The 27,672-nt window shown below is 42.5% G+C and overlaps 2 protein-coding genes across 2 annotated transcripts in view; both read right to left on the bottom strand.

Annotated features, from left to right (window-relative positions):
- ESRRB (estrogen related receptor beta) overlaps positions 1 to 9,157 on the bottom strand; it is a 122,742-nt gene extending 113,585 nt beyond the window's left edge. Inside the window, exon 1 of the mRNA XM_052696057.1 lies at positions 9,038 to 9,157. Within this exon, the coding sequence (XP_052552017.1) occupies positions 9,038 to 9,039 (2 nt within the window). The 5' untranslated portion in view covers positions 9,040 to 9,157. The remainder of the gene's footprint in view (positions 1 to 9,037) is intronic.
- GPATCH2L (G-patch domain containing 2 like) overlaps positions 9,098 to 27,672 on the bottom strand; it is an 81,639-nt gene continuing 63,064 nt past the window's right edge. Inside the window, exon 9 of the mRNA XM_052696046.1 lies at positions 9,098 to 9,205. Coding sequence (XP_052552006.1) covers positions 9,112 to 9,205 — 94 coding nt within the window. The 3' untranslated portion in view covers positions 9,098 to 9,111. The remainder of the gene's footprint in view (positions 9,206 to 27,672) is intronic.

Genomic DNA, 27,672 nt, shown 5'->3' with positions numbered 1-27,672 from the left:
ATATGAAAAAAATACTTCCCTTGGTTTATCTAAAGTCAGTTCCCTCTGAACTATTTTTTAAGAAAAAATGATGACTATGGCACTGAAAAAAATGGGAAAGCACACATTTGTGAACATGTAGCAAAGCTCTCCTAGCTAAGAAAGAGAGGTGTTAATTTTGCAAAGCAAAGAATTAGATAGGTCTTGCACAGTGACGTAAAGGAGTATATTTTATCTTCTAGTTAAGCGCACAGTAAGTAAAGGCATCTGCATATAAAATAAGCCATGCTTGTGTTAACACATTACCATTAATTCCTATCTCAGTTACCCTTGGTTATTATGTCTGTGACTATAAGACAACTGTACTTCCAGCCATCTCGTCTCAAAGAGAACTGCAAGGTCTCTAGGACAAAAGCTGTCTCATGTCTCAATGCAGCAGGCCCAAGGGTAGGGACTGTGTCATGATACAAGCAACAAGGGCAAAATGGAAGAAACATCCAAAGCTGCCAGCACAACTTGTAGCCACAGCCTGAGAGCTAGTTAAAAAGAAGTGGAGCAGTCACAGCATGAAATTTATTAAGTGTAGATAATAATTTTACATTACATAATACACAGTACTGTAAGCCTCAAATGTTCAACTACTGATCAAGTCCCAAAATAAACAATTATATTCTGTATTATATGTACATTGGTGTTACTCTTATCCCCCACTATTTTTGCTTTTTAAGCAGTTGGTTTTGCTTTTTAGCTGTTCACTGAAACCTTGTGGTCTAGACACTTTTTTTCCTTTCAAAAGAAAATTGCAATTTTTCTCATCATTTACTTTCACTTGGTGGAGTTGTCAAGTAAAATTTCAAGTACAGCAATAAAGTTGTTGGCAGGATCAAAGAAGATGAACTATAGAAATGATATATAGGGTAATTAAATGGCTCTAAGTTATTTGCGTATCTCTATATATAAACTGTCCTGACTTAATAAAGAAGCATTTCACAGCAGTTTTTTTGGCTCTCTTGGCTTTCTGCAAGATTCTGCAATGGGCTCCAAATGCTCCCAAGCTTTCCTGGCCTTCTGTCCCGGCTATGGAGGCTATCACCCTCCATCTGAAACTCCTCATAACACAACAGCACATGCAGAAAAATGAAAGGGTGCAAAGCACGTGAATGCAAAGCAGAGAGAAAAGGAGATATGGAACATGATGAGAAAACTACCCTTTTACTTCTGCAGAAACGAGTCCAAATCAGTAGTCATCTGCAAAGGCCTAGCTAAGGCTATAAGCCAAGCCCATCTTGCAAGCTGCCTGCAACTGGTGCCTCAGGGCAACAGCATGAAGGCTTCCCCAGCCCACTGCGCTGCAAAGACAGCTGTGAGTCCCAGAAATAGGCAGGAGAGTGTTCCCTCAGACCCCACCATGCCCATGGTCACATAAGCACCCAAGAGATGTTCAAGGCTGCCACTCTGTATGCTCTGCTCTTCAAACACCTCACACATGCATCTACAGGTGGTATAGTTGAGCAGACAAAGCACTGTTCATCCACCAGCTCCTGCAGTAACCTGATGTTTCTTCCTTTACCACCTTGGGGGTAAGAAAGAAATGTCTGCCTTCTCGGGGCAGGTTCTTCTTCAGTGCAAAGCAGCTGTTTTATCACCTGCCCATCAACAGCAAATAGAGGTGGACAGAAGTTAGCCTGGGCTCATAGGATCAAAAGAATTTAGTCACTTTATTTCAAGCATTCAGTCCAACTGGGAGGTGACTCCAATTTGGCCAGAAAGGGAATGGAAAAGAATAGGAGAGATGTGATACAGGCTGCTACTTCACAAAATGCCACTACAGACAAAGACTAGGAAAAAAACTCTCAAAACCACCATTCACAGCCAACTGCCATTACCCACTATAAGCCAGTGACACTTGTGCATGTGCAGGGAAGCTGCTCACCCACTCCTTGTGAGCAGATAGACAAGTGGTAAACTCAACACATGTCTAGCACGGGGTTTTTCTGGAATGAGTTGGCAACAGAACAGGTCCACCTTCACACTATTCTAGGTAAACAGAGGATGTTGCTGGTACAAAGTGTCTCAAAGTGGCAGAAATAGCATTATCACTTCAGGGCTGTTTCCTGAAGAATCAATAAGCCAAGACAATCAATTCTTCTGGCTAGCCCTTATTTCCCAGAAGCCATGGCTCTCAGCCCCTATCATTTCACCTTTCATAAACAAGCCAGCAGCGCCAGTAATTCCATCCTCCTTGAACACACATTACACTAGCTCACATGCCAGAAGAGACTACAGAGCTGGAAATAATGTAGCCAGGTTAGCACAGTATTGCAGTGAGGCACTACCCATTACTACAGCAAAGCAACAACATCTCTATATATTGCCCTTCAAGCACCTATACGTATCCTTACGTCCAATTTCTTTTTATGGGACAGACTACCCTAAAGAAATCAGAGCTGTAGCTCTCTGCCCCCCACAACTTCTCTGTGCAGGGAGTACAAGGCATCTGCAGAGCAGAGCTCCCCCTCTCAGAAGGGAGCAGTAGATGGCATTGACAGTCATTACAGTCCCAGGAGCCCACCACAGAGAAAAGTGAAGTTTAATCCTATATAGCACAAAGAGAGCAAGAGGGATGGGGAGAAGAGTCAGGAAGAATAGAAAAATCTTGTTATTATATGCACTGCAAAAAAAGAGAATGAGGGTTACTGGAGGCAAAACATTGGTCTGTACTAGGAGTCTGCAGTAACACAAAGCATTTTGCTGTGGTCATGCAACTCATGAGCCACAGAGAACAGGCAAGCAGGAACTCCATCTAAGACGTGCAGAACACATCATCACATCAGTGAAGTGACTCACTTTAGGCTAAACAGGGTGCCTGTGTCAGAGCTAGAATTAAAAAACAACAGTGAAACAAATGGCTCTGTACAAAGATTGCCTATGAATACATTTAAGCTGTGCACCTAAAAAGCAGAGGGGCTTTGGATAGGCTCCGAGGAAGACATTAGGGATAAGTGTTAGAGAGGATGCTGATGCAAGGAACCCTTTCCTAGATTTTTGTTTTGTACACAAAAGGCTCCTCTACCCAAAGACAGCATCAGCCAATGGTTATAACTTGAGTGCTGCACTGCTCTCAGTGCTAGTCTGTGGGTTCAAGGAGCACAACTCAGAAATTCACATTCACTTGAGCTCTCCGCCAATCTACCTGAGTCCACATTGCCCACAGAGAAAGGTTGAAAATCCCCCTGCTAGGCCATGGAGACAAAACGCATCAGGGAAGAGCTTCCTTCCTAAAGAGAAGCAGGAGAAAGAGCTGCTGATGAGCACAACTGTAACTCCTGCACGCCCAGGAGACCCATAGGTAAAGAAAGGCCTGAGGATGGGATGAGAGTAAAGCAAACAAAGAGAAAGCAGTCTGGAAGGCCTGGCAGCAGGCATGCCCCCTCTTCTACCCAAAAAGTCACACTCCAGGCCTTGTGAACTTTGGGAGGACGTCACTGAAATGCCTGCACTTTTGTACATGGCTACTGGCCATTTGCTGAGACCTACTACAAAGAGGTGATCACGGGAGCCTTGAGAAACAAGAACTTCTGGAGTGCATTTCCTGCTGAACCAGCAAACACAATTATAAAGAGATAGAGAATCCATTCTAGGAGAAGCATGAAACTCTTGTGAGCAGGATCATTCACATCTCACATGGTAGAGGGAAAGGAAAGGGCAGCAACCCCTTAATGAATAAAAATAGCCACTTATGCTTCCCTCTTATAAATATGAGGTTCAGGCTTTGTAGCTGGCATATGCTTTTCAGTATTCAAATAACATTTAGTTATATCCCATTAAAAAGGATAATTCCCCCTAAGGAAGCAGTCCTTTTTTCCCCTCAGAGTCTTTCAAGCATCCTGAGACTTTTAAAATGCCATTACTTTCAAGTAATTGTGGAAACTAAACTGTATTCTAAGAGTTAAAGAGTCACACTTCCTTCCCTGAAATTCCTACACTACTATATTTTTATTTTATTTATTTATTTTTTTTTTTAAAGTAATTGTGGCACATGTAAACAATGACAAGAACACAGTTCTCTGTAGCTTGTGGAAGAGTAGAAAATCAGATTTCAGCTTCCTAGTTCTTCATAAACTGTACATATGCCAGGCAAAGTTGCACCAAAATGTATCTATCTTTGGGGTAAACAGCAGCAGATCATTCATAGGATTCAGCATAACACTGGAAAGAACAGAAAGAGAAGGAAGATTATTTTGCCTAAAAGTTCAGCAGGGGAAATGTAAGTATACACTGCCAACCATATGGCCGCAGCAGAACAGAGCAGGAGAGGTAAAGGCTCAGTACAACAGAAAAGAAGGAGATGAAGGTAGGAAAAAAATGTCAGTGTTCAGCTTGGCCACAGAAAGTCACGTCTCAAAGCGATCTGCTGTGGGTACCAGTTATTAGATGGAAAGAACACAATTATTATGTATTTCAAATGCATTTAATAAAGTAGACTCCAGCTGATGGTGCTCTCCTCAGCAGGTCCAGGCACAGAATACAAAGAGAAGCGGGCCTCAGGCATTTACATCAGGTCACAGTTTTAAATAATTTTTAAACTAGGGCAAGGTGCCAATTCTTACCTCAAGGTGCTGCACCCAGATAGACATGTCAGCAAAAACAGGAAGTTCAGTATATTGAGAATAACCATCAATACAAGTGGCTCCAGAACCAGAGTAACATTTTTTTAGTCAGTGCTTACCACCTTTGAGAAATAAACCTGGAGCTTCATCTCAGCAAGAGTCACCAGGATCAAATTAAGATTAATGTGAAGGACAACTCTACTGAATTTTGGTTTTACTAGGAGTAACTTAGCCTTTTACCTGCTTGTCTTACCCAAACTGGAAGACATTATTGATGACTTGTACCAAATGCTTTTAAAAACAAAACAACAACACCAAAGAAAACAAACCTAGCAAAGTGGGGTAACTCCTTGTTAGGAGCACAGTAGCCCCTTGTTCTCAATCTACACACCTGGGTCAGCGATTTGCAGTCAGTCTGCCATGAGCAAACCAGCCACTGGGGATTTATACAAGTTGTTCTCTGTAGACCTTAGAGTACTTTTGATGTCAGCCATATATCATTTTACAGGCAGGAAAACTGGGGCATATGGAGGCACGACATGACCATGCAAGTCAGAAGATTGTTGGTCTCTATCCCTCAACACACTGCTTAGGAACACTGTACCTCTACTCACTGCAGGCAGGCAGGACCGCTCTTTTTCTGCAACAGCAGGGTCTACCCAAGCATTGAAGATGTACTTATCACAAAAGTAATCAGACATTAATTTGATTAATCTTTCCTGTGACAGAGAACCCAGTTCTCCACCTAAGCTGCTTGACCCAAGACTCCAGCTAATCTGAAGTGCAGGAAAAAAAAGCCTCGATAGGTATCAGCCTACTAAACAGAAGTGGAACAATTAGGTATTGACCCACACACACATCTCTTTTTTTTCTTCAAGCAAAAATTACCCAAGGGTTAAACAGAACCAAAAATATACCTCATTAAAATTTTAAATCAGGTCTTCAAGGCAGTAATAATAAAAACTAAGCCCACCCTCCAGTTCTTCCCATTTAGAAGAGTATTTATTTGGAGTTCCTACTAGGCTGCAGCATGCACTGCATGTATCCTGCATTGCTAAAGGAGAGTCTTTCTGAAGCATCACTTGACTTTGTTTTAAATATCTCACTACAGTTTCCATTTTAGCTCTGTGAGATGATTATTTTTTCTAACCAAACTGAATTTATACAGCAGTTGAAAATGCTGATGGCTTAACTGGTTTCCTTCCCCCCCCGCCCCTCCACAGCAGCCCTGAGGGGTTTTAACTCTTTCTGTAGCACTGAAATCCTGCTTTTGGAGTTCAATGTTTAACTCGCGCTGGGAGACTCATAAATATTCGGAGTCACTCTCTCCCTCTCTGTTTGATTAGGAAATGAGCCTTTAACTCAATGTAATCCCCAAGCCATTAACAAAAAAGCCCTCAACAGCTCCACTATTAGAATTTCACTCCTAACCCACAGAGGATTGAATTAGATTAACATAACTACCCGCAATCTGAGTTTATTTTCTGTGCCAGATAGAAATGTGTCTTCAGGAAAGGAAAAGAAGAGAGCCGGCGAACAGGCACAGCATAATGAAATGTAAAAATAGATGAGAAATAGATGGACGGATGTACAGGTGAAATGATAAAAGAGGTAAGAGATAGCACGAGCGAGAGATAGCTACACAATCTTTAATAACCAGCTGCTGGCTTTGGGGGGTTTATTCAAAAGGCCCCTCCAAAAAAACCCCACAGAATTGTTTCAAGAAGAGTATTTTTTCCTGTTGGTATTTACTCCATATTCTCAGGGACTTACAGTGAGGCACTGCGGCGCGCCGCACTCCAGACACCTGAGCAGATTTGGCACAGGTTATATTTATAATTCTCAGGAGGTGTCATGCTCAGCAAAGGGAGGAGGGGCACAAAAAAGAGAATCTGCACGTCAATCATTACTTTGCTATCAAGGAAACAAACAAACTAGGATGATCTAAAAAAGATGATTTTTCATTCCTCAATAAATAAATAAATCAAGTAACAGCTCTGTGACAAACTACTCAAAGTCAGTCACTTCCGAGGTTCACAGGTGCTCGGTCCACATTAAATGAATTGCTAGTGAGACAGAAACTAAGTAACAAAGACTTCTCCACACATCATACATCAAAGTCTCTCCAACTCTCTCCCCACCCCCAAATAACAGCAAGCCCATAAGCTATTGACTGGTACACCATACAGCAGGGGATGCTTGGTGATTTTTTCCTATATGCAGTAACAAAATGCAGCAGGTTGAACAGGGGAAGAGACACACGAGATTAAAATCAAAAGATAAAGTCCAGCAGTTAAGTGGACACAACTATGGAATAGTTCCAAAAATTAAGGCTAAACATCTTCTAAATTGATGCTCAGAAGACTTCTATAGGAATGCTTGCATTTCCACAAATCTGTGTACTGAGATATAATAACTGCAGTAATTCCTGAGCACAGTCATGCTGATATTTCTGTATGTATAAGGAGGAAACAGATTTGATTTTTATTTTTCAAGTGATGTTGCTTGATTTTCAATTGTTAGGAGGGCTTCAGACCAGCCATACCATGGATTCCTTATTGCTTACAGAGTTGGCAATTGAATTTCTTTAATGCCTTTCACAAAAACCTGCTCTTCTATAAAACAGTGATGTCACATTGTCACAGACTGAGAATAAACGTAATCTTGTGCCAAAACAAACAGAACAGAGACCTAAATAATTTAAATACATTCGTTTTTAAGTAAAGCAAAAAGCCTTAATATGCAAAAGGAAGCTTTCTATGATGAGAACAGTCAGGCTGACAATTCTGTTTTATTTTGGGGGAAGGGAAATTCAGAGCAAGCAGAGAATTGTAATAGTCATTTGGAACACTGCTGGAGTATAAAAATTCATAGTGTTTATCAATACTGTCCTAAAAGCCTTCCTCATATCTAGAGTTGTAACTGAAAGAGGAAATATTTTTATCCGTGACTGAAAACTTAGTAAGAATAACGGGGTTCTGTTTGTTCCTTGCACTGAAGTCATAAACTTCAAGAATTCTGAAACATCCATCTAAGAAACACAAAATAAAGAGCCAACCAACAGCCTATTTGCCACATTTCTATGGTTAGTCCAAGCAATTCAGCTATCACCTATTCCCTCGGAATGTGAGACAGCTCTGGATTTATTATTCTGTGCTTATTAGACACTTGTTCCATCCAAATTAAATACAGCTTCATTTTTCTTCTTACTGCTTTCAAGAATGATAAATTGGGGGGGGGGAAGGGGAGAGAGGAGGGGGCAAAAAGTTTTAATAGTATGTATCTCTTACATAATTTAAACTGAAAAACTTAACATACCAAAATTAAAAACTGTAATACTTGCGTTTTGGGAGCCAGGCACTATAACCGTGAGAAATGGAGGAATTTTTTCTGTGCTTAACAATAAATACAAAAACTAAATCCTGTAAAAGATGCAACCCAAATCTCTGAAGTCAAAATACAAAGTAAGAAAAACCTCCTTGACTTCCAGTGTTTTGACAAAAATTTATGCTAACAGCTATTAAAAAAACAGTTTCTGAGTAATTATTTTCCTCCCAGTTTTCATTCCCTTTTTAACAGAAGTTCTAACAAAAAAAAAATAAAATAAAATAAAAAATTAAAAAATCTACCATTGTTAAAACCATTTTGCATTTGGGCAGCTTTAAAGCAAACGATTAACTGGCAACCAGAGGCAGACTAAGTTATTTCCCTGACTGTCTCTGCGCTGAGTTTACAAAGACTTGCACCCCCTTTTATCACTGAAGAGGCTTCTGTTTGTTTGGGACACTGAAAATTAGAGAAATATCAACTGCTCAATGACAAAGACATTCAGTACAGGCAAATTTCATTTCCCTTTTAAGAGAAGGTTTGATATGAAATTGATTTTTTTTTTTTTTTTTTTTTTTTTTTTTTTTTTTTTTTTTTTTTTTTTTTTTGTGAAGTTGAGGAAAAGGTGTTACTTGGTTCTTTTAAGACAAGACTGTTGAAGTTTCCAGGTTTGCCTTTACCAGCACGGGATAAATAGCACCTGTCCTTGGTAAGCCCTTAAGCAGAGCTACATTATACACTGACCTTTTTGGAATGCCAGCAAACCTGACCATTTCTATTCCCAAAACATAACTGTTCCTCTCAAACTTTCACTTGCTTATTTCCAGAGGAAAAAGCAACTCCTAAATAGTGGAACTGCCTGATTTCTATGAAGTTTTGAAACCAACTCCTATCCTTGTGGGTCACACTGACCTTCCTTTGACAGTGTGAAAGTAGATATATAGATATATAGATATAACCTTTAACTATATTGGGTTGCTGCCATAATTTTTAGCCCAGATAAAAAGATTGGTGCACAGCAACATTTGAATAAATAAAGTAAAAAAAAAAAACAAAACCAACAACCTAAAAACAACAAACAGCTCCATAAATGCAATAAAAGGTAGAAGTTCGGTACTTACATGCTGCAGGCTGAGAGATGAAGCTCGAGGCTGGAGTAGAATTTCCCTTGCCCTCAGGTGTTTCTAATTGCTGATTAAATATCTTTTGGTTCCGCCTGCACCAGCCGACAGTCCCCTCTGCGTCTCTGCCTCTCTTTGTGACTAGGACACAGTACTCCGAGTCCCAACCTATAAATAGATCCCAGCTCTGTGATTGATATAACAGGCAGCTGACAAAAAAAAAAAAAAAAAAAGAAAGAAAGAAAGAAAGAAATAACCAGGTCTTAAGCAAAGCAGAAGCTGGGCTTTTAACTCTGCGCTGTGCCCAGGGAGGAGTCCCCCACAGTCACCCGTGGGCATCAGAAAGAAAAAGTGCAAGGCAATTACTTTCCCAGCAGCATTACAGCAACTTGAGGCATGTAAAGCGAGTGAACAAAATTCAGTGCACAAAGAAGAGGAGGGAAAGCACAACTGGCAGACTGCATCCAACTCTTCCGCAATTTAACAGAAATAAATATCGTTTTAAAAACAGGTTAGGGATTCTGACAAAATGAAAGAGAAGTTCAGAGTTGAGCTCTGGGGTTTGGTCCAGGCATGTTTGTATTTCTGCTGCAGAACAAATGGAGTAGCGGGCAGAGCAGCAGTTTAACAGTTTGATTGTCCATTTAAGTCTCAGCCCACAGAAACTGGTTCTTGAGGCTGTTCCTGAAAACAAAACAGAGAGCATTGATAATGCATTGCCTGTTGGCTCAGAGAAGCTACTGAACTCTCAGGGACCAAACCATTGCTTGCAATCACATCCTTGACTGCCAGGAGAAAACTCCTAACAAGTTATAGGTATCATCACAGCTCTTCTGCAGAGGCTAAGCTGGGAACCCACAATCCAGGCAATAACTTGACATAAAGCACCAGGAATGCTTCTGCCTTGGTCCTCATTAAAAGGTAGCATTAACAGACCTGGATTTTTCCATATCTAAGTTCTAGAGGTTCTTCTGATTGTTCTGGTCCACCATCAGACAGGCCAAAAGCTGATCCAAGAGGTAGCTGGTCCTCCAAGCTCCCGGGTACTCACAGACCCAGCAAAACCTTACCAGTTAAGCAGTTTCACATTAAACAGGCTCAAAGGCTGGGCAGCTCCAGATAAACACTAGCTGAAGTGTGGGAAAGAAGAGGAGAACAGCAGGCAGAGAACAAAAGCTGTTTTGCCTCCACACTGCTACCTTTGGCAGTATCTCCTAACTAACACCCCTAGCACCACGCTCAGCTCTGCAGGGAAAAGCACTACAGCAGGCAGAGTACCAGACCCACCAACCTTTATTTTCAACACATTGTTAGTGCTGAGATGGTAAAGCAATGCTGAACTCATAAAAAGCAGGATAAAATCCCCAGGCATTAAGCCCACACCGAACTCTATGGTTCTCTGGCTCAGTGGCTAACAGTACCTGAACTATTCAAGCTAGTTTAGGCATGTCTACGCTGTGCTGCTGCTCTCGCTGGAGTAAAGCAAAGTAGTCAACAGGGGCAGCTATCTGAAAGTCAGGCAAGGTCTCACCACTCATAGCCAAGGTCTCAGATCAATGCAGTTATTGATTATTTGGGAATATAAAAGTAATTTTTTCATTTTGGGACAAATCCTGCTGCATGTGTAATTCACCACGTGTCAATATGCTTAGTGCCCGAGCTGATAGGATTTAGCCAACGTGCTTTTCCAAAAAAAAAAAAACAAAAACCAAACCAATCTTCCAACAAACCAGGGACCTGGTGAAGCACTGGAAAAAGACATTTTCCTCAGCTGAGTATCTGCACTATGCAAAGTTTCACTTATCGCTTTACTACTGCTTCATATCCTCCTATCCTTTAATAAGATAGCAATAACAGTATTTAACAGTGCACTTTAGGGCATGAATCTATAGATGAGGATGTACAAATGAACGCAGGGAAAAAAGAAGTATCTGATAGGCTGTGCTCTAGTGTGGAAACACAACCCCTTTCCTGCCAGATTGCGGTCCTTCACTACTGGAACGATCCATCACAGATAAAATTAACGTGACCAAAGATTTTTCATTTCAGCTCTCTCATTCAGGCTGTGTAGTAGATGATGTTTTGGTCTTTCGGTCTATTCAGAGCTGTACAGCATGTTACACTTCCCACTGCCATCAGAAGGAATTTTAGGATAATCAGATTGCGGTACAACAGACAAAGGTCCCAAAACAGGGCACCTAAATCCAGCAGTCACTTTTGGATAATTCAGCTTCAATAATGTCACTCATATAGGCCCTAAAAATGTTACCTGCCAAACTGTTTTTGACATTCTACATTGCTGGCATCTGAAGATCCCCACATATTACTCTTCCAAGCCCTATTTTATGTGAACAGTTTCGTCTCTGCCCCATTACCCTGCCATGGGCCAAACTGAATCCCAAGGAAACCCCATGCCTATGTGCTGGCACATCTCACACAGGTTGCCAGGAAGCTCTATTCAGTCCTCAGGCCCAGGTTAGCGCTTATTGTTGGCACTCCATATTCACAGCAGAGCAAAAGTGAACACATCCTTCTACTCCCCATCCTTCTACTTTCTGTATGGAAGATGAAGGGATGAGAATTTGCCAGCATGAAAAGCTTAGCTAATATGGATGAATCTTGAATGGATGCAGCATTCCTCCATCCTCCCTGCCTTCAGGCACCAGGATATATGACCTTAATGTGGCAGTTCAGAGGGCCTCTCTCAAATAAAACCTCTAACACAGTCTTCTGCCCCTCACTGTCACCACCTCATGTGTACAAACTTCTCCTCAGTCCAGCCACAACCAAGACAGGGTGAAGCATGGAAAGAAACCAATGGTAAAGACCATGAAACAGGATGCCCACTTCAAAACACAGCAAAAAGAGAGCCAGAAGATTTCAAGAGCACCCTCAGATACATTAAAAAACAAAACACAACACAACACAAAAGATTAACATCAGGGACTCGTAGACTATATTAAAGGATCAACTCTTTCCTTGAGGCACCCACGTAGAAGACATCGTAAAATGCAAACACAGCTTTACAGTCTTTTCTATGGTTGTTTGGGAAAGTTTTTTAAATGCTTCTTGCCAGGGCTACTTTCCTCATAAGCCTGTATTTCTGCCTCAGGTTCCAAAGTGTGTGACTAGCAGAAGTAAAATTTCAGTACTCAGTTTTCTTCAAACATAAGCAGTTCAAGGCTTGCCTGTGTCAATCTGGGCAGAATTTGCTCAGCTACATTTATGCCATTATAGAATGCAAAATACACTTTCCTCCAGATGATAAAAACAAACAAAAATTCACAGCTACCCTTTAAAGACACAGACACAGCAAAACCAGTCCAAGTTTGAAAATACTGGCCCAATCAGTGGAATCTTCCAATTCCTCCCACTCACACATGAAACCATGCTGACAATTTTTGCCCCATGTGCCACGAGCATCAGGATGCTGCAGTGCACACTGGATTATGTGACATAATTTTAGAGCTTAGAACTGCTGCTGCTTTTGCACCAGGAAAAACAAGCATGAATAAAAGTTTTACAAGAAACAAACAGCTCTGCAATTCCAAAGTTTAGCCACAACAAAAAACAACTGTAAAGTCCAATAAGAAGTTCCACTGTCAGAATTTCCCTACCCTGAACGTGTCTCACAACCTCAAAATTCCAGGATAGCCATGATACAACTCTGCTTAGTGAGATGGGAATTTTACTGATTTCAAACAGTAAAGACCAAAACAGATCCAATAACATAATAACTCTTAACACACAAAGGAAATTAAAGTCAAAAACCCTTCTTTCAAGACTGAATATAGAAACAAAGAATAAATTGGGCATAAGTTGCATTTAAAAGGAAAAGTGTGAGTAGCAATGTTCTCCAAATGCTTGGCACACATAGTATTACTCTTACATCCAACTTAACAAATAGATAAAGATACTCTACATTTTGATACAAGTACTTTGAAAAACAGCAGATGCTCAAGAGGAAACAGCTGATATTATCACTAAGAATTTTAATTCCTTATTCAATTTTAATACTGCAAACTTCATATACACCAGCATACTTTGTGCAACAAGTATCTTTAGCAGGATATTTGTTGGCACATGCTGAACCCAAGGTCCATACTTCTGTGTCCAGATCTTTCATGTGTGATCCAGTATAGTGCTTTCCACGCTTTGTCAAGTCTGTATTATCACTTGGATAGGTCATACTGATCTGTTAATATAACTGCAAACACTCTTAGGTTTTTGTTTGTTTGTTTTTTACCTCTTACACAGGCTATTAAGTTGTAGGAATGTGAAAGTGACTAAAACTTTTATGGAAGCTCCCTACCAGATTTAGTTATTCCTGCTAATTCCACCTTCCAGGTACCTGCCAGCAAGAAATTAGAATTCGAAAAAGTTCTGTGCAGAAGGGAACCTATCACAACTTACTACACTGCTTCAAGCAAAGCACATCAGGTTAGGGCTCCACAACTTTTCTGGATTGAGAAGCACAAATCTATTCTTCCATCTCCAGAGCTGCGAGCAGCTAAAACCTTCACCTGGCATAGCTACTTGCAGAGCGAGGCTGCTGAGAGGCACCATTTGTGTCTACTCAGGAGAAGTTATAATCATGGGCTTTAACAAGTCCAGAAAAATGCTACTCTGCCTTGTTTTTCTGAGTCCATCAGTAATAACAACAAACTAATAAAAAATGGCTTGGCCTGAACAAGAAGACACAACACATATCAGAGTACATTCAGAGAACATCCAGAGCAAGCATTCAGTTCTACACACACAGAAATAAAACATGCCTGGATTTAACTAAATCCTGCCAGCACTAGAATAACTGTATACCGGAGTACATTTAAACACACAGCCTTTGCCAATCTGTTGCACACAGTATGACTCCCCCTTTTACCCTTACCTCAATTAGATCCCTCCTAAACATCCACCTAAAAGCGCTTCTGTGTTTACACTCTGCAAAATACACTGAAAAAAGACAACTCTTATAGAGGTACTCTGCCTAAATTGGTGCAACCATGATGCACTCTCTCTGGAAACCACCACCAACTTCTTCCAATTGCACGCTGCAACATGTTTCACTAACGTGGGGCTGTCAATTCCATCACTTGAGGCAGGTGCCTTTCACGTTTTTGACTTGCGCGGATGCTTTGCAGAAACTCATTGCTGTTGTTGTACCACTTGTTTAGGACTTTGTTTAGCAGCAGCAAGCCCACACCTGTGCTAGCATGAGGCATTAGCTGTGCACTCAAAGCAGCCTGCAGCCTAGTAAGGTGGACTTGGGGCAAGAGATACTGTTTCATGTTCTCAGTGACCTTGACCACAGTGGAGAGGCAGAGGAAGCATAGTAGTAGTATAGCAAGTAACTATCAGAATAAAGCTAATAGCAATTCTGACAGACCTGGAGGACAGTGTGAGATTTAAACCAGTAGGGTGCCTAATCGGAGAGATGAGGACTGCCAGAAACAGGTTCCCCTTGGGTTTTTGTTTTCTTCTTGCTTTGTTTTTAATTTAGATTTCTTCAGAGAATTTCTACAAAACCAAAACAACTACATTATAACCACAGAGAGGCCTAACTATAATGTCTGGCTCCAGATCTAAACTCCTTACAGCCAGACTGTTAGCTCAGCTCCCTGGAAAAAAAAATGAAATAAAATAAAATCACTGCCATTTTCCAAAGGTATGGGTGAGGGGGTTTATTGCTGCTCCCCTATCCCTCCCCAAGGGGAAGCCATGTACTCTTTGATTGTATGCTTTGCATACAATCATTTATTTATAAATATATAAGATATCAAGGCAAATAACTAATTAAGTTCTTAAAAGAAAGAGGAGGTTCCTTGGCTATAGATATTCAAATGAAGAAAAGATCTTTGCAGGAGAAGTGCTTCAGTTGCAAGCTGAAGTCCTTCAAGGCTGCTCACCCACCTCCATCCACACAGAGGACAACACCAGATGGTGGGTACAACTCGGGTAAGACTATCAAGTAAAGCCAAGCTTGGTAGTCTCTAAAGCAAAGAAATAAAGGGAAATTCTGAATCAGATCCCTCCTGAGCCCTCTCTGAAGCAACACAACCAACCTGCCTGATTTCTGAGTTGGGTCATGTCTGAAAAGTCCCTGCCCAGAGGTGGTCTGAGAGAGAAGGCACAGCTCTCACCCACCTCAAAATGCCATCAAATTAGAGTTACTCAGCATACCTGCACTGGGCATCCATGTCCAGGTGCTGCCTGCAGGGACCCACTGAGGCAGCTTCTGTGAGGAGAAGCTAGATGCAGACCCTCTCAGACAAAATGGTGGCACCTCATGGTGCACCTGTGTTAAGAAAAGGCAGAAAACTGCCCTGAGAGCATCAGAAGAGGTAAAGAGTTCTTCCCAGACAGACCAAAAAGGGCTCTGCAGCACAGAGCTCATCCCAGACAAAGAAGAAAGGCTACAGGATCCAAAGAGGTGACAAGCTGCAGTTACCATCTGCCACTGCCAAGCTTTACTGCTCACTTCAGTCACCCAGGATTTGGTCTGGTGAGATTTACACCAAGAGAACGTGACGGCAGTGACATACAACGTCCCAGTGGAGAGGTAGCAGTGCCAGAGAGTGCCAGGATAACTTGGCAGCTGCTCAAGCAAGCACACCAACTGCCCCTTTTCAGCCAGCCACATGCTGCCAGCCAGTGACCTGCTAGCCTGAGAAGGACCCAAAAACCCAATAGTTTCCACATCAGCAGCCTACGCGAAGCAGACTCTTGCAATGCCTCTGAGGCTGTAGTGGGAGCACCCAGTGTCTGCTCACTCCAATCCTGGCCTGCTAGTACCATGCTAGGCCTTCCACCCCACCTCCGTCCCGGAGCAGCCAGCTCCACAGACAACAGCCCCAGCAGCCTGAGGACAGGCCTCCTTTGGGTAGAGGTGCCATGCCCACCACAAACAGCTCTCACATTCTTTTCTTTGAGTAGATTTACCCAGAGCCCTCTGGAAACAGCTGCTTGAGGAAGGATCCTGTTGAATCCAGGTTTCAGCTGCAGACATTTGGTCGCTCAGCCTCTTAGTGCTGCTTTAGTCCATGCTCCCGCCACGCCCGGACCCGGGCTCACCTGGAAGAACTAGTCCCTTCCATAGATTCTGCCTAGGGCCCTGCTACTGCTGGGAGGCGAGGCTCAGCTCCTTGCTTGTCCCCTCCCTCAAGTAATGTGTCATGGGCATGGCCTCAGCACACGCCTGCACCAGGCCTGGCCATGACTCTCCACAGAGAGGAAAATCTGGAGCGAACACAATAATTTCTTTCCTGACAGAGCACCTCTATGTAACACTAAGTTACGTGCAAAAAGGGGTAGATTCAACCCTCTGCATCTTTGCAGGATGGTCAGTGGCATCAAAGCACTTTGCAAACAGGTGATAGAAATTCCAGTAAAAGCAGGTCACCCCCTACCCCCACCCCTTTTATTTATTTATTTTAATGTCATGTAGCAAGAAACGTTATCTTAACTAAACAGAGTCACGCAGAGCTACTTCAGCACGCTCTGAAAGCAAGTTTGGAATTTGGCAGAAAGCCCCATTCATAGGGACTTTACAACCTGATGAGAAATAGGATGTATTAATTCAAACAGAGATTGCCATGAAATAGTATCTAAGATGAGTTATGAGTTGTGTCTGCATGGTGCTCTCCTGCGCACAGTAAGTATACCTTAAGCAGCATAGATGAGAACAAAGTCTCCCACTCTAGAATAAATCATGTGCCTTGCTGTGAGCTCCTGGGATCCTTTTCCTCCTGAAGCCTCATGGAAACCTGCTTTCCACTCCCCAGGAATCCTGTTCTCCAGTTGTATTATGTATGCATTATTGTTCTGAAGAAGTTTCTCTTTTTTTTTTCTTTTTTTTTTCTTTTTTTTCCCCAATTATTAGATGACTCTGTTCACAATTTTAAAATTGTTGAAATTGAATGTTAGAAAATAGTCTGTGGATTTTTTTTTCACATTTTCTTCTTAGGTTTCCAAAGAAAACAGCTTACTTAAAAAAAAAAAAAAAATTTACTCTATTTTTCACTCTCTCACCTGTCACTCGCCCTCATCCAGGCAGGATACAGGTGCAGCTCTGGTCTTAATAGGGTATTTCATATTCCTCAGCTGTACCAGCAAAGCCCCAAAGAAAAGTTTCCTAAAGCTTTGTTGCTCTTTTCTGAGCAGGAAATTTAACAAATAGTTGAGTTTAGGAGGAAATGTTTAGAACTATTGTTCTGAGCGGTGGCTGTAATTTGGAGAAATTGTTGCTAACACCGGAAAATTTTAATCAAAGAGTAAACAAGACTTGATAATGAAAACTATGGAATCAGGAAGCAGGCCCCTGCCCTACACCGTTCATTGATTTTCTCCTCTAAAGGCAACTTCTTCAACCAGGTTCTCCATCCCTAAAAACTCTTTTTTCAACTCCTTCAGAACGTGCAAAGAAGCTGCTTCTGGATTACTAACTTGTATTTGCAAAATGTTACCTGTTCCCTTTGCAAATATTGAATCATTAATATGGGCATTCTCAGTGATCCACATTATAGCAAGACAGCAAATAAAACCCATTCAACTTTTAATTTTATTTAGAGGTACGGAGCTAGCAGAAAGAAAGGAAGTTCTCTGACAAAAATGCCATTAAGACTGCAGCATGACAGAGATGACTACATAGTTACTGTAGATCTGTGAGAGTTACTTTGTTTCCAGATGCCTTAGAAATGATAATTTTTACCACAACTAATTACAGACACTGTGGTGACTCCTCAGCTTGTATTCCTTTAATGTTGTTATTATTATTATTACAGCATTCAGAACTTCAGTGAGGTCTTGGGTCTTTTGACACTAAACATCATGCATATATGCAAATATGGTCTCTGCTGCAAACGCTTTATAATTTGAAGCCTGATCCGCATCATTTTTTCTGTAACTACCCCACTTCACAGGAGTGATTTTATAAGAATACTGCATGAACAAAGTTACACAGCTACAAACAGATATATTTTAGTCTCCATTGTATCTCCAAAGAAACTATGCTGGAAATCATCACTCCAATGAAAGCTGAGGTAAACACAGGGACAGAAGACAAAGTCGGTACAAATATCAGTAGTTTCCAACTGTGTTTTTACATCCGCACCTCAACCCACCCCCTGAAAAAATCTTTCTACTGGGAATTCTGGGTGCGCACTGCCTTCTCAGGGATATGAAAGAAATCTTGATTCCAATAGCTTTCTCTCACCTTTGGCTGTTTTCTGTTGGTGGTGGTGGTGGTGGCATTTATTTACTTATTTATTTATTAAACTCTGGTATACTGAGGCTGCAATATTATTCACCCTTCACTAAATTCCAGGGAATCCACATACATTAACAGCATTATGAATGTCCAGAAGTAAGGCAGCTCATACCTTTCTAACTAGAGAATCTGCGTGCGTGTGTTTGTGTGAGCGAGTGAGAAAGAGATAAAAAGACAGAGAGACACTGACCAACCAGTAGATCCTCCAACGCACGCCCAGCATGATATGAGCCTCAACTGAACTCTTCTGTATCTGGGGCATTCGGACAGTCTCTGTCCCATGTGCATCTCCAGGACTCTAATAAGAATGATCTCATTCTACAGTCTTTCCCTAAGGTATGATAATAAGGTCTTCCTCCTCTACCTGTCACCTACTTCATGAAACTGACATAAGCGTAGTACCTTTCATAATTGTGACTGGGTGCAAAATGTGCTTGACATTAGATAACAGGTTTAAAAGTTAGAGAAACTTACCCAATGTAATCACACACATAGTACTGCCTTAGAAAAATCAGGCCTAACAAGAAATCTGAGTTAAAGTGACAATGCATTTTTTTCTAAGGAGCACACTGCTGCAATACAATCAGTATTCCATTTAAAAAGAAAAAAAAAAAAAACCTTTCATTTTTAAATCAAAAAGTGCTGTATCTGAAATCAGGAGCAGTGCAGTGCTCAGCTTCAGCCAGCTTCATTGCTCTTGTCCTGCCACATCCCTCCTCATAGAACACATCCCACCTTGTTCCTGCTCTGCTTTACACGTAGCACAGAAGGAGTACAGTCAAGGAGTTGGCACGGCTCCACAGGGCTCTCCTGGATTCTCTGATCAGAGGCAGATTAAGGGACATCTCCTTGGCCTCTGGCATGCATTCACACGCTAACAGTCATCTTTCATACCTTAATAAATGGTCACTGTCATGCCCAAACCCCTGAATTGAAAACCACAGTGTTGTGCTGGATTTAATCCCTCTTTTTATCATTTTCTCTGTTTCAGACCACTTTGGATCTCTTAGTAACTGAATTTGAAGCAATGGTAGGCTTTTCTTCCTTTTAGTGCTGTATTACTCCAAGGAGACTGGGTGGGACTTCTGCATGCTCGGAAGCCAACTTCCTACAAGACAAGTTTCTTGGAAGAAAATACTGCAGATAGCTATGCTCTATGAGTCAAATCTCTAGATAAATAGGTCTGGATTGCGTTGGTCCCATATGAGATATCAATGCTATGTCTTTTTTTTATCACACCACTCACACCCTTTGCAAACCCAAAACACTTTCTCTGAATAATCAAAACTGCACTGATTTCTTCCATCTGCAAGGGATATTTTTAGGTAACCCACTTGCTCAATTTTTTTCCCCTCTGTGAATACATCCTTCACTTATTCTAGCATTGCCACCACACACATCCCTTTGTCTCCTTCTTGTTCTGACACTATCTCAGAACAGTAAATGCAGCATCTACTTCTTAGATACGTGGCTACACTATCACTTTCTGCCAGTTTTGTGCTGGGACTCTCCCATGGCTTTACACACTATTACCAGAAGTACAGAGGCAGAAAACACAATGAAATCTTGATAATGTTTCAACCACTGTATACTTTTATGTAGGAAGAAAACTAAATTCCAAATATTTTTATGATTATTCATCAAATCTCACAAAGATTCCTTCCAAAGAAAAGGAGGTAAGAGGTCTACATCAGCAAAGGCAGGTAATCTACAACTAGAGAAGTTTCTCATTTAAATTCTGTTCTACTACCTAATAACAGCTGGCATAAAATATCATGACTCTGTCAGGAAGAAGCTTTGGTGCCAAGTTTGTTGAACTGTGAACAAGAAAACCGGTGACAAGGCAGGAGAGGATCAGTGCTACTGAATGGCTGTGTCCAACCCACACCACAGCTGCCTCAAAAGTTTCCCTTTTGGTATCAACTGCAGCCTGGGTTCTCACTCTTTCCCAAAACAGAAGATGAGATCTTAGGAATCCCTTTTTACATGTCTTCTTTCAGTCTATGATGTTTTTCCGACCTAACTGCTTTTTTCTCTCCTGTTTTTCACTCGTTTCCAGTTCTTCCATTTTCCTTTCCTTTCCTTTTTATTTTGGCCCACAAATAAACCCCTTCCCCAGCATGTCAACAGCAGTGGGAAGTAACCTAATTAATAGTTCCTTGATAGCCTACCCCACACATACACACACCCATCCCCCCAGTATCCCACTGGCAATTCAACAACCCTCTCTGAAGAAAGGAAAATATTTCCATACTAATTAATAACAACATTGGGTATTTCTGGGCGGAAGGATCTCGGATTCCCATCTGGGCCTATATCTCTCGAGCTGACTGAGCAATTGTACCTCAAAACACATTTCCCTTTCCAAACCCTTGTGTCATTAACTGTTTATGCTGTTCTGTATCAAACATCATTGTCAGTCTGGCCTGCATGTTAAATGACATCTTTGCAATCAAGTTCAGGATGAATTCCTTCAGCACTCAGCCTGTGTCTCTCTTTCAGAACATGGCACTTGCTCATCAACTTACATTACTTCCCTTATGTCTTCTTCATCAGGATTCATATGAGACCAAAACCTTTTCACACTATAGTTCTCAAAGGACCTCAATGCTACTAGATCCATTTAGAACATCTCTCTACTGCTTGACATCCCCTGACATCCACTTCACTGTCTGTTTCTGCTGCAATCACTTCTTTAAAAAAAAAAAAACAAACAAGTGCTGTTTGCAGAGGAGGAGTAGTTCTTGGCTCTGGCTAAGCTACAGCACAGATTTTTTTCTACATGGTTTGTGTCCTCATGCAGTAGGATAGACCCACTCCTACCTTCTGCAAGAAGGAAAAGGCAATAAATATCTTCCCTGAGGACTGTGATCAGGAAGGGGCTTCCAGCAAAGAGAGAGCCTTTTGCCATCCTGACCTGGAATCAACCACAAAGGAAGAGGTATGTCTCCTACCTCTAGAGATGCCCTGAGACAACCAGACTAGTTAGTTCATCTGTATCTCATACCAATAAAAGCATGAAAAGCAAATAAAGACAAGTATGGAAACACTGGTGCTTCTGAAGAAAAAAAAAACAAACACAAAAACCTGCAAAGAGACAAGAGCTCTTCCCCTTGAGAAAAACCACAGAGGTCCTTTACCATCTATTAGCTCTTTAAGGCAGCGACAAACGAGCCATAGTATTTCTTACAAGCCCTATACAGACAGTATTGTGGTAGAGGATGCCAGCATTGAAACAGGACTGCCAGATCCTATCCCACACACATAGGAGACTAAGCTGCTTCCAGGGATTGCTGCTGTTGTTCCTACTACTCCAGTACCTGCAGAAAGGTTGGAAGCATGGGTCCTTCTTCTACACTGAGCTAGAATAAGAGATAAGGGATGCCATCCAGAAGGACCTCGAGAGGCTAGCAAGGTGGGCCCGGGTGAACCTGATGAGGTTCAACATGGCAACGTGCAGAGTTTTGCACTCGGGCTGGAGGGATCCCAGGCATCCATACAGACTGGAAGGTCCTTGAGAGCAGCCCTGTGGAGAGGAACCTGGGGGTCTTGATAAATGAAAAACTTAACATGAGCCAGCAGTGTGTCCTTACGGCTTGGAAGGCAAATGGTATCCTGGGCTCCATCAAAAGAGGGGTGGCCAGCAGGGACAGGGAGGTGATTGTCCCCCTCTACTCTGCTCTTGTGAGGCTCCATCTGGAGTACTGTGTCCAAGTGTAGAGCCTCCAGTACAAAAAAGAGCTGGTGGAGAAGGTCCAGAGGAGAGCCACGAAGATGATCAGGGGACTGAAGCACCTCCCCTATGAAGACAGGCTGAGGGAGCTGGGCTTGTTCAGCCTGGAGAAAAGAAGGCTGCGGGATGACCTCATTGCAGCCTTTCAGTACCTAAAGGGAGCCTACAAACAGGAGGGGAATCAACTCTTTGAAAGTGTTGACAATTTCAGGACAAGGGGAAATGGTTTTAAGTTGAGGGAGCCAAGATTTAGGTTGGATGTCAGGGGGAAATTCTTTACAGAGAGAGTGGTGAGGTGCTGGAACAGGCTGCCTGTCCCTGGAGGTGTTCAAGGCCAGGTTGGATGAGGCCCTGGGCAGCCTGCTCTAGTATTAAATGGGGAGGTTGGTGGCCCTGCATGTGGCAGGGGGGTTGGAGATTCATGATCCTTGAGGTCCCTTCCAACCCTGGCCATTCTGTGATTCTGTGATAAGCATTTAGATAAAATAAATACACAAGGAGCACATTTATGAAGCAGTTAGCTGGTAAAAAGCATCCTCAAAACAAAGCTGTAAAGAAGGAAATGCAAGACCAAACAAACAAGGAAAACAAGTGAGGTGCTGCCACTTATTCTGTCACTGGTGCTGCCTGCACAGCCTTCATCAAGTCACACACTCTACACACCCACTTCTAATGCCAGCTTTTTTATGAAGAACCTTTTAATTCCCAGGCTTCACTCTGTCCTCACAGCCCCTACTGCCTGCCTGGCCACAGTATCGTTAAGTCTCTCCACATTTCCACAGCCAACCATTCTTGCACAGTGATGCCTTGCACAGCAAAGCATGCAGTTCCATCCACAGGGCTGGAAGGATGGAAGGAACGAAGAAAGAAAGGATCCCTCTTAAAGAAGGATTGCGACAGAGGCAAATAGGAGGGAGAGTGAGAGGGGCCATAAATTCCCTTCTAATTCCAAATAATTCCGATTACACGGATGAGTAGTTTTCAATCAGAAAGATAATCTCAAAGATAGATGGCAGGATAATTGCTCGTCGGCGCGACGTAAATATTGTGTCGTTTCTATTAATCTCAGCGAATCGGGTGTCAGGGTTGTCACTCATTCATCAAAACAAATTAAAAAAACATATTAAAAAAAGAGAGAGATGCTAGAGGGAGGGGGATGTGTATCCAATAAGCAGCTGAAGGCGTGCAAGGTAATGAATGCTGCTTACATGCTGTTTGCATTTTTTGGTTTATAAAAGCTAAAGGTAATTCAGGCAGTAGGTCTTTATTAACCTCACAGTAGGGACTGCAAGGGGAAGTGCTGCATGCTGAATAGGGCCATAGGGCTGCAAAACGGGTCTGGGATAGCACAACAGAGGGAAGAAGGTGAAAACAGGCCTCAGATATCAAGTCTGGATAGCCTGAGAAGAGGATATTGCAGAATCACAATACTTGAGAGAAAAGACACAGATCACAATATTAAATACAGGTAGTGCCACCAGCTGCTATATGCAAGAGCGGGCAGGGAACTGAGAGTGGTGTGGGGAGGCTGGAAAGCAAGGCACACAGTAGACCTTGGTGCAATTTGCTCACTAGCTGTGGGATGACAGGACACCTCTGCCTCACTGTTATACCCTCATCTCCCCAGGACTACATCCTTAGTACCCTAAGTGCTAAGTGCCCCTTCCCCACAGCTCTGCAACCCTGCATGACACAAGGCACCTTCCTTAGGTGGCAAATACAGTCCCTTAAGGCCCCCGGCCCATCACCAGCTAGTCTATTGATTTGGTTCATTTCTACTGATCTGAGAGGAAAAGGCACACCCACTTCCCAGCACTCTCTCATTCTACAGAGACCCCTCACTGGCTTGGGAGAATGCCCTGGGCTAGAAGCTACTTGTGACTGCCTGGGTAACACACTCATCAATCACCATTGCTTCTCCCCCTACTGCACGCATAATTTTCCTTGGGAAGACCCTCATCACACTCTGATACCTCTTTCCTTAGGGTTGAAAGCACTTTCCCTTGGCTGTGAGCCCTCATCTTAGATTCTACATATTTTCAGTATTTTCTCTACTGGATGCTAGACTGAAGCTACCACTCACAGCACACAGCTGGCACAGGTTTCCTGATCTAGACATCTTGGAGCAAGTGACCTCAAAGAAAGGCTTGCCTGCCTGTGCACCTTCCTCATTCTCCAAGGATATAGTGACATCATTCCAAGAGTGGAAAACTTGCACTACCGACCATAGCCTCCAGCCTTGTTATCTTGTGCTGCACCTCACAAGAGCTGGTGAACCAGTAATTTAGCTAGACAAATATTTGAACAGATCAATGCCTCAGGAAATGTAGCCACAGGCAGGAAGCATCTCATAACAGAGCAGGGAGGTTCTTCAAGCCAGTCTATTTGAGTCTGCTTCTTGCTGCTGTGATGAGAGGGAAGCCTTTCAGTGCACCATGATCATCTGAATGAACTGAAAATCCTGTGGTCCTGTTATAGCAACTCACTCCAGTTTGGTCTTCACTATGCAGTTTTCAAGCCCCACGAAAACTCATGTTCTCCTTTCCATGCCTGCAGTCTGGAGTGGCCAAAACACTGACTGAAGGGTCTTTGGGACACATCTGTGTCATCATCAGTACTGATAGGTACTTTCGGATGAACGAAATGCAAAGGTTTAGAACAGATTTAGTTTGTCAACTAAGACAGGCTTTGCCCTCCTGAGCTTCAGGAAGGTTTTGTCTGGAAGTTAGTTTAGTGCTTTGCAAACAGCCTGCTAATACAAAGACCTGAACCAATGCCCAGCAGCTGTCTTCACTAAACGGATTTGAAAAATGCTAATATTTCATCCCTGGCCACATCAGTGTTTCTGTTCATTTATTGCTGTTGTTTGTTAAGTGAACTTATTTATTTAAAATGCCATTCTATGGGTAGCTCTCGTTGAAAGCTGGAAACAAATTCCCCATGGATGTTCTCATGCCAGGCTACGGCAGAACCGGTCCCAATGTAGGCCAAGATTCATTAGGATTGAGTGCTGTTCTCACTGCACAGTCCTCTGGGACCGAGGGAGCAGAGAGACTTGTCCCAGCAATACTTTTAACCTGTCAATCCAGCCAGAAACGCAATATCCGCTGGGGATTTCAGCTGCTTCTGTGATCCTGCCTTATCTCCCTACATCCCCTGGCGTGCCCACCGCTCGGTGAAATGTCACTTCTCTCACTCCTTCTTCCAAGATGGAAGTGAACTTGTGTGCCCGGTAGGGGGGCTGACAGACATGAGCTGAAAGGCTGTCAAGGACCCACTGAAAAGCAGGCAAGCCACACTGTGTCAGATTTCGGGGTCTAACACTGCAGCTTTCTGTCTGCACTAAGGCCAGCTCTAAATGGAGCCTTTGATAGGCAGCCAGGCAGCTGTCATCACAGGGTCAGCCTCAGAAGCAGGAGGGTATGAGCACCTGGGAAGCACATGCCAATGAGCAGAGAATAGCAGCAGTATTGTGAGGCTGGGTACTGCAGAGAACCAGGAACGTTGGAACAAGGGGAGAATCATGCAATTAGATATTGGGATGCACTGAGCACATTTGTCCACAAATCCTACAGAAACCTCAGCTCCACAATGAATTCTCATGGATGAAGTGTCACCAGCCTAAACTCCGAACTTCTCAGAGCTCATTTTCCTTGCTAAGTAATTAAGTAATTAGCCTACAGGAGACTTATCAAAGGGAAGGAATGTAAAGGCTCTGTGATAACCACCATCATATCCTGCTTGCCATGGGTGGCAGGATGGTAATGGCCTTTGAGTTGCCCATGAGTGAAGTCAGGGCACCCAAACATCAGTTGATGCTCAAGAGGAGCTTTCCTCCTGCCACTGCATCACAGTTTTCTTTGTGAATGCCTGAGTATGCCCCTAACAGAAGAGACTCACCTCACCTTTGATGGATGTCAGTGAAGAGTGAAATGCCACACCGAAAGGGATCACCATGACTGCCACACTCAAGGACCTAATACTCATGCAAGCTAGACTTAACATTTATTAGCCTAATTTACAACTACCAAATAAGCCAGTTCTCTCACTTCAGAAGAACTGGCCTTTTGCTTAGATTGAAGGGACTTCTTTCAACTTACACCTGAAACACCTTGATGTGAGAGCCAGCTGACAATCTGGACCCTTATATAATGATGGTAGTTTTGGTTTTTTTTTCTCCTGAGAGACTCTTGAAAAACCAGCATCTATAGAGTGAGACTTCTGTCAAAAACGAGAAATTAGATGAAACTGAAAATGCTGGTAAAGAATGAATAGCTAGTCTGCAGCACAGGTCAAAAGCTCATCTCTACCAGGGTCTGTGCTAGGACTACTGAGGTAAATTATGACTGACCTGAATATTATTGCAAGAAAACTGCAGATGATGGCCTTGTTTAGATTAATTAAGGTAAAAATGGGCTCAGCAGAACCTCGAAGTGACACAGCTGGATAGAAGGGAAGACAACTGTAAGTGAAATCTAGCACTGGCCAAAGCCAGACAGTGCAGACCATGCTCAGCACTTCCAGAGGACTGGAATTTCCCAATACATAGAGGAAACAGAAAATTTCAATGGAAATGATCTTTCACTCTGCAGTAATGACAAGGAAACAAACAAACAAACAACCACCTCATTCAGATAGATCAGTAAGGAAATATCAAGCGATAATGGATAGGAATTTTTGTCCCTATGTTCTGTGCTCCACAGAAGCATTATCTCCATATGTTGGAGCAATCTTTTAGTGGAAGGAAAAATACTGAGGCCACGGCCACAGAGAACACACAGACAGCACTGCATAATAACTTGTGGAAGATGACAGTAGAAGAGAGTGCAAAGCTGGGCGATGAAAATGCCTGAAGGAAGTGCCACAACATGCTGCTTTGCAGAAGGAACATGGCATGGCATTCCGTGACCGTAAAAAGCAAGTCCTCATTTAAAATGTATGAAGCCACATCAAATTCATGGGACTTACCCCCCACAAGGTAGCACTAAAGATACTGATCAAGCAGGATTTAAAATAGGATCAGATAAGTACATAAATTATGAGGTGATTGATACATCCTCTATTCTATCATTGACAGGTGCCAAAAACTCCTGCAAAAAAAAAAAAACTCAGAGTAGTTTGGGACAATCTGTCTCTTAATATAAAATTTTTGTCTCGAGAGATTCAGTTAAAACCTGTGGAGTGCGGTGCCCTCCCAAAACTCTTAAACTGGCAGGATTTTGCATACTGCAGAGTAACTGTGCACCAGCTCCACATCAGTGACTGGATGTCAGCTATAGGAGTCCTTCATGGGTGGCAATTCCTTGGTCAGATTTGTCCTCAGGTCTTGCGTACTGACACAACAGCTGTTCCTATTTCCTTTAACATTCCAACAGAAAGAGATTAAAACTGTACACAGCTACACAGCTGTCCTCTGAGCTGTCTAAGCACCACCAGCTGGATCCAACTTTCTAAGAGAAAAGGCAAATATCCAACTTAGAGGCTGAAGTCAACCTCAAACCAGCAGGAATAGAGAAAACTTACCTCCAAATTACACATTCCATATCCAGTTCTCCTGGAGTGCCCCATACCAACTACTGTGGAAAAGAGCTCAAAAGAAACGGACAGACTAGCACAGACTGGTGTCATAACTTCTAC

Source organism: Tympanuchus pallidicinctus, unplaced genomic scaffold, assembly GCF_026119805.1.
Source record: "Tympanuchus pallidicinctus isolate F22 unplaced genomic scaffold, pur_lepc_1.0 scaffold3, whole genome shotgun sequence".
Taxonomy (NCBI): Eukaryota; Metazoa; Chordata; class Aves; order Galliformes; family Phasianidae; genus Tympanuchus; species Tympanuchus pallidicinctus.
The sequence above is the reverse complement of the archived record's forward strand: the minus strand, read 5'-3'. Positions and strand labels throughout refer to the sequence as shown.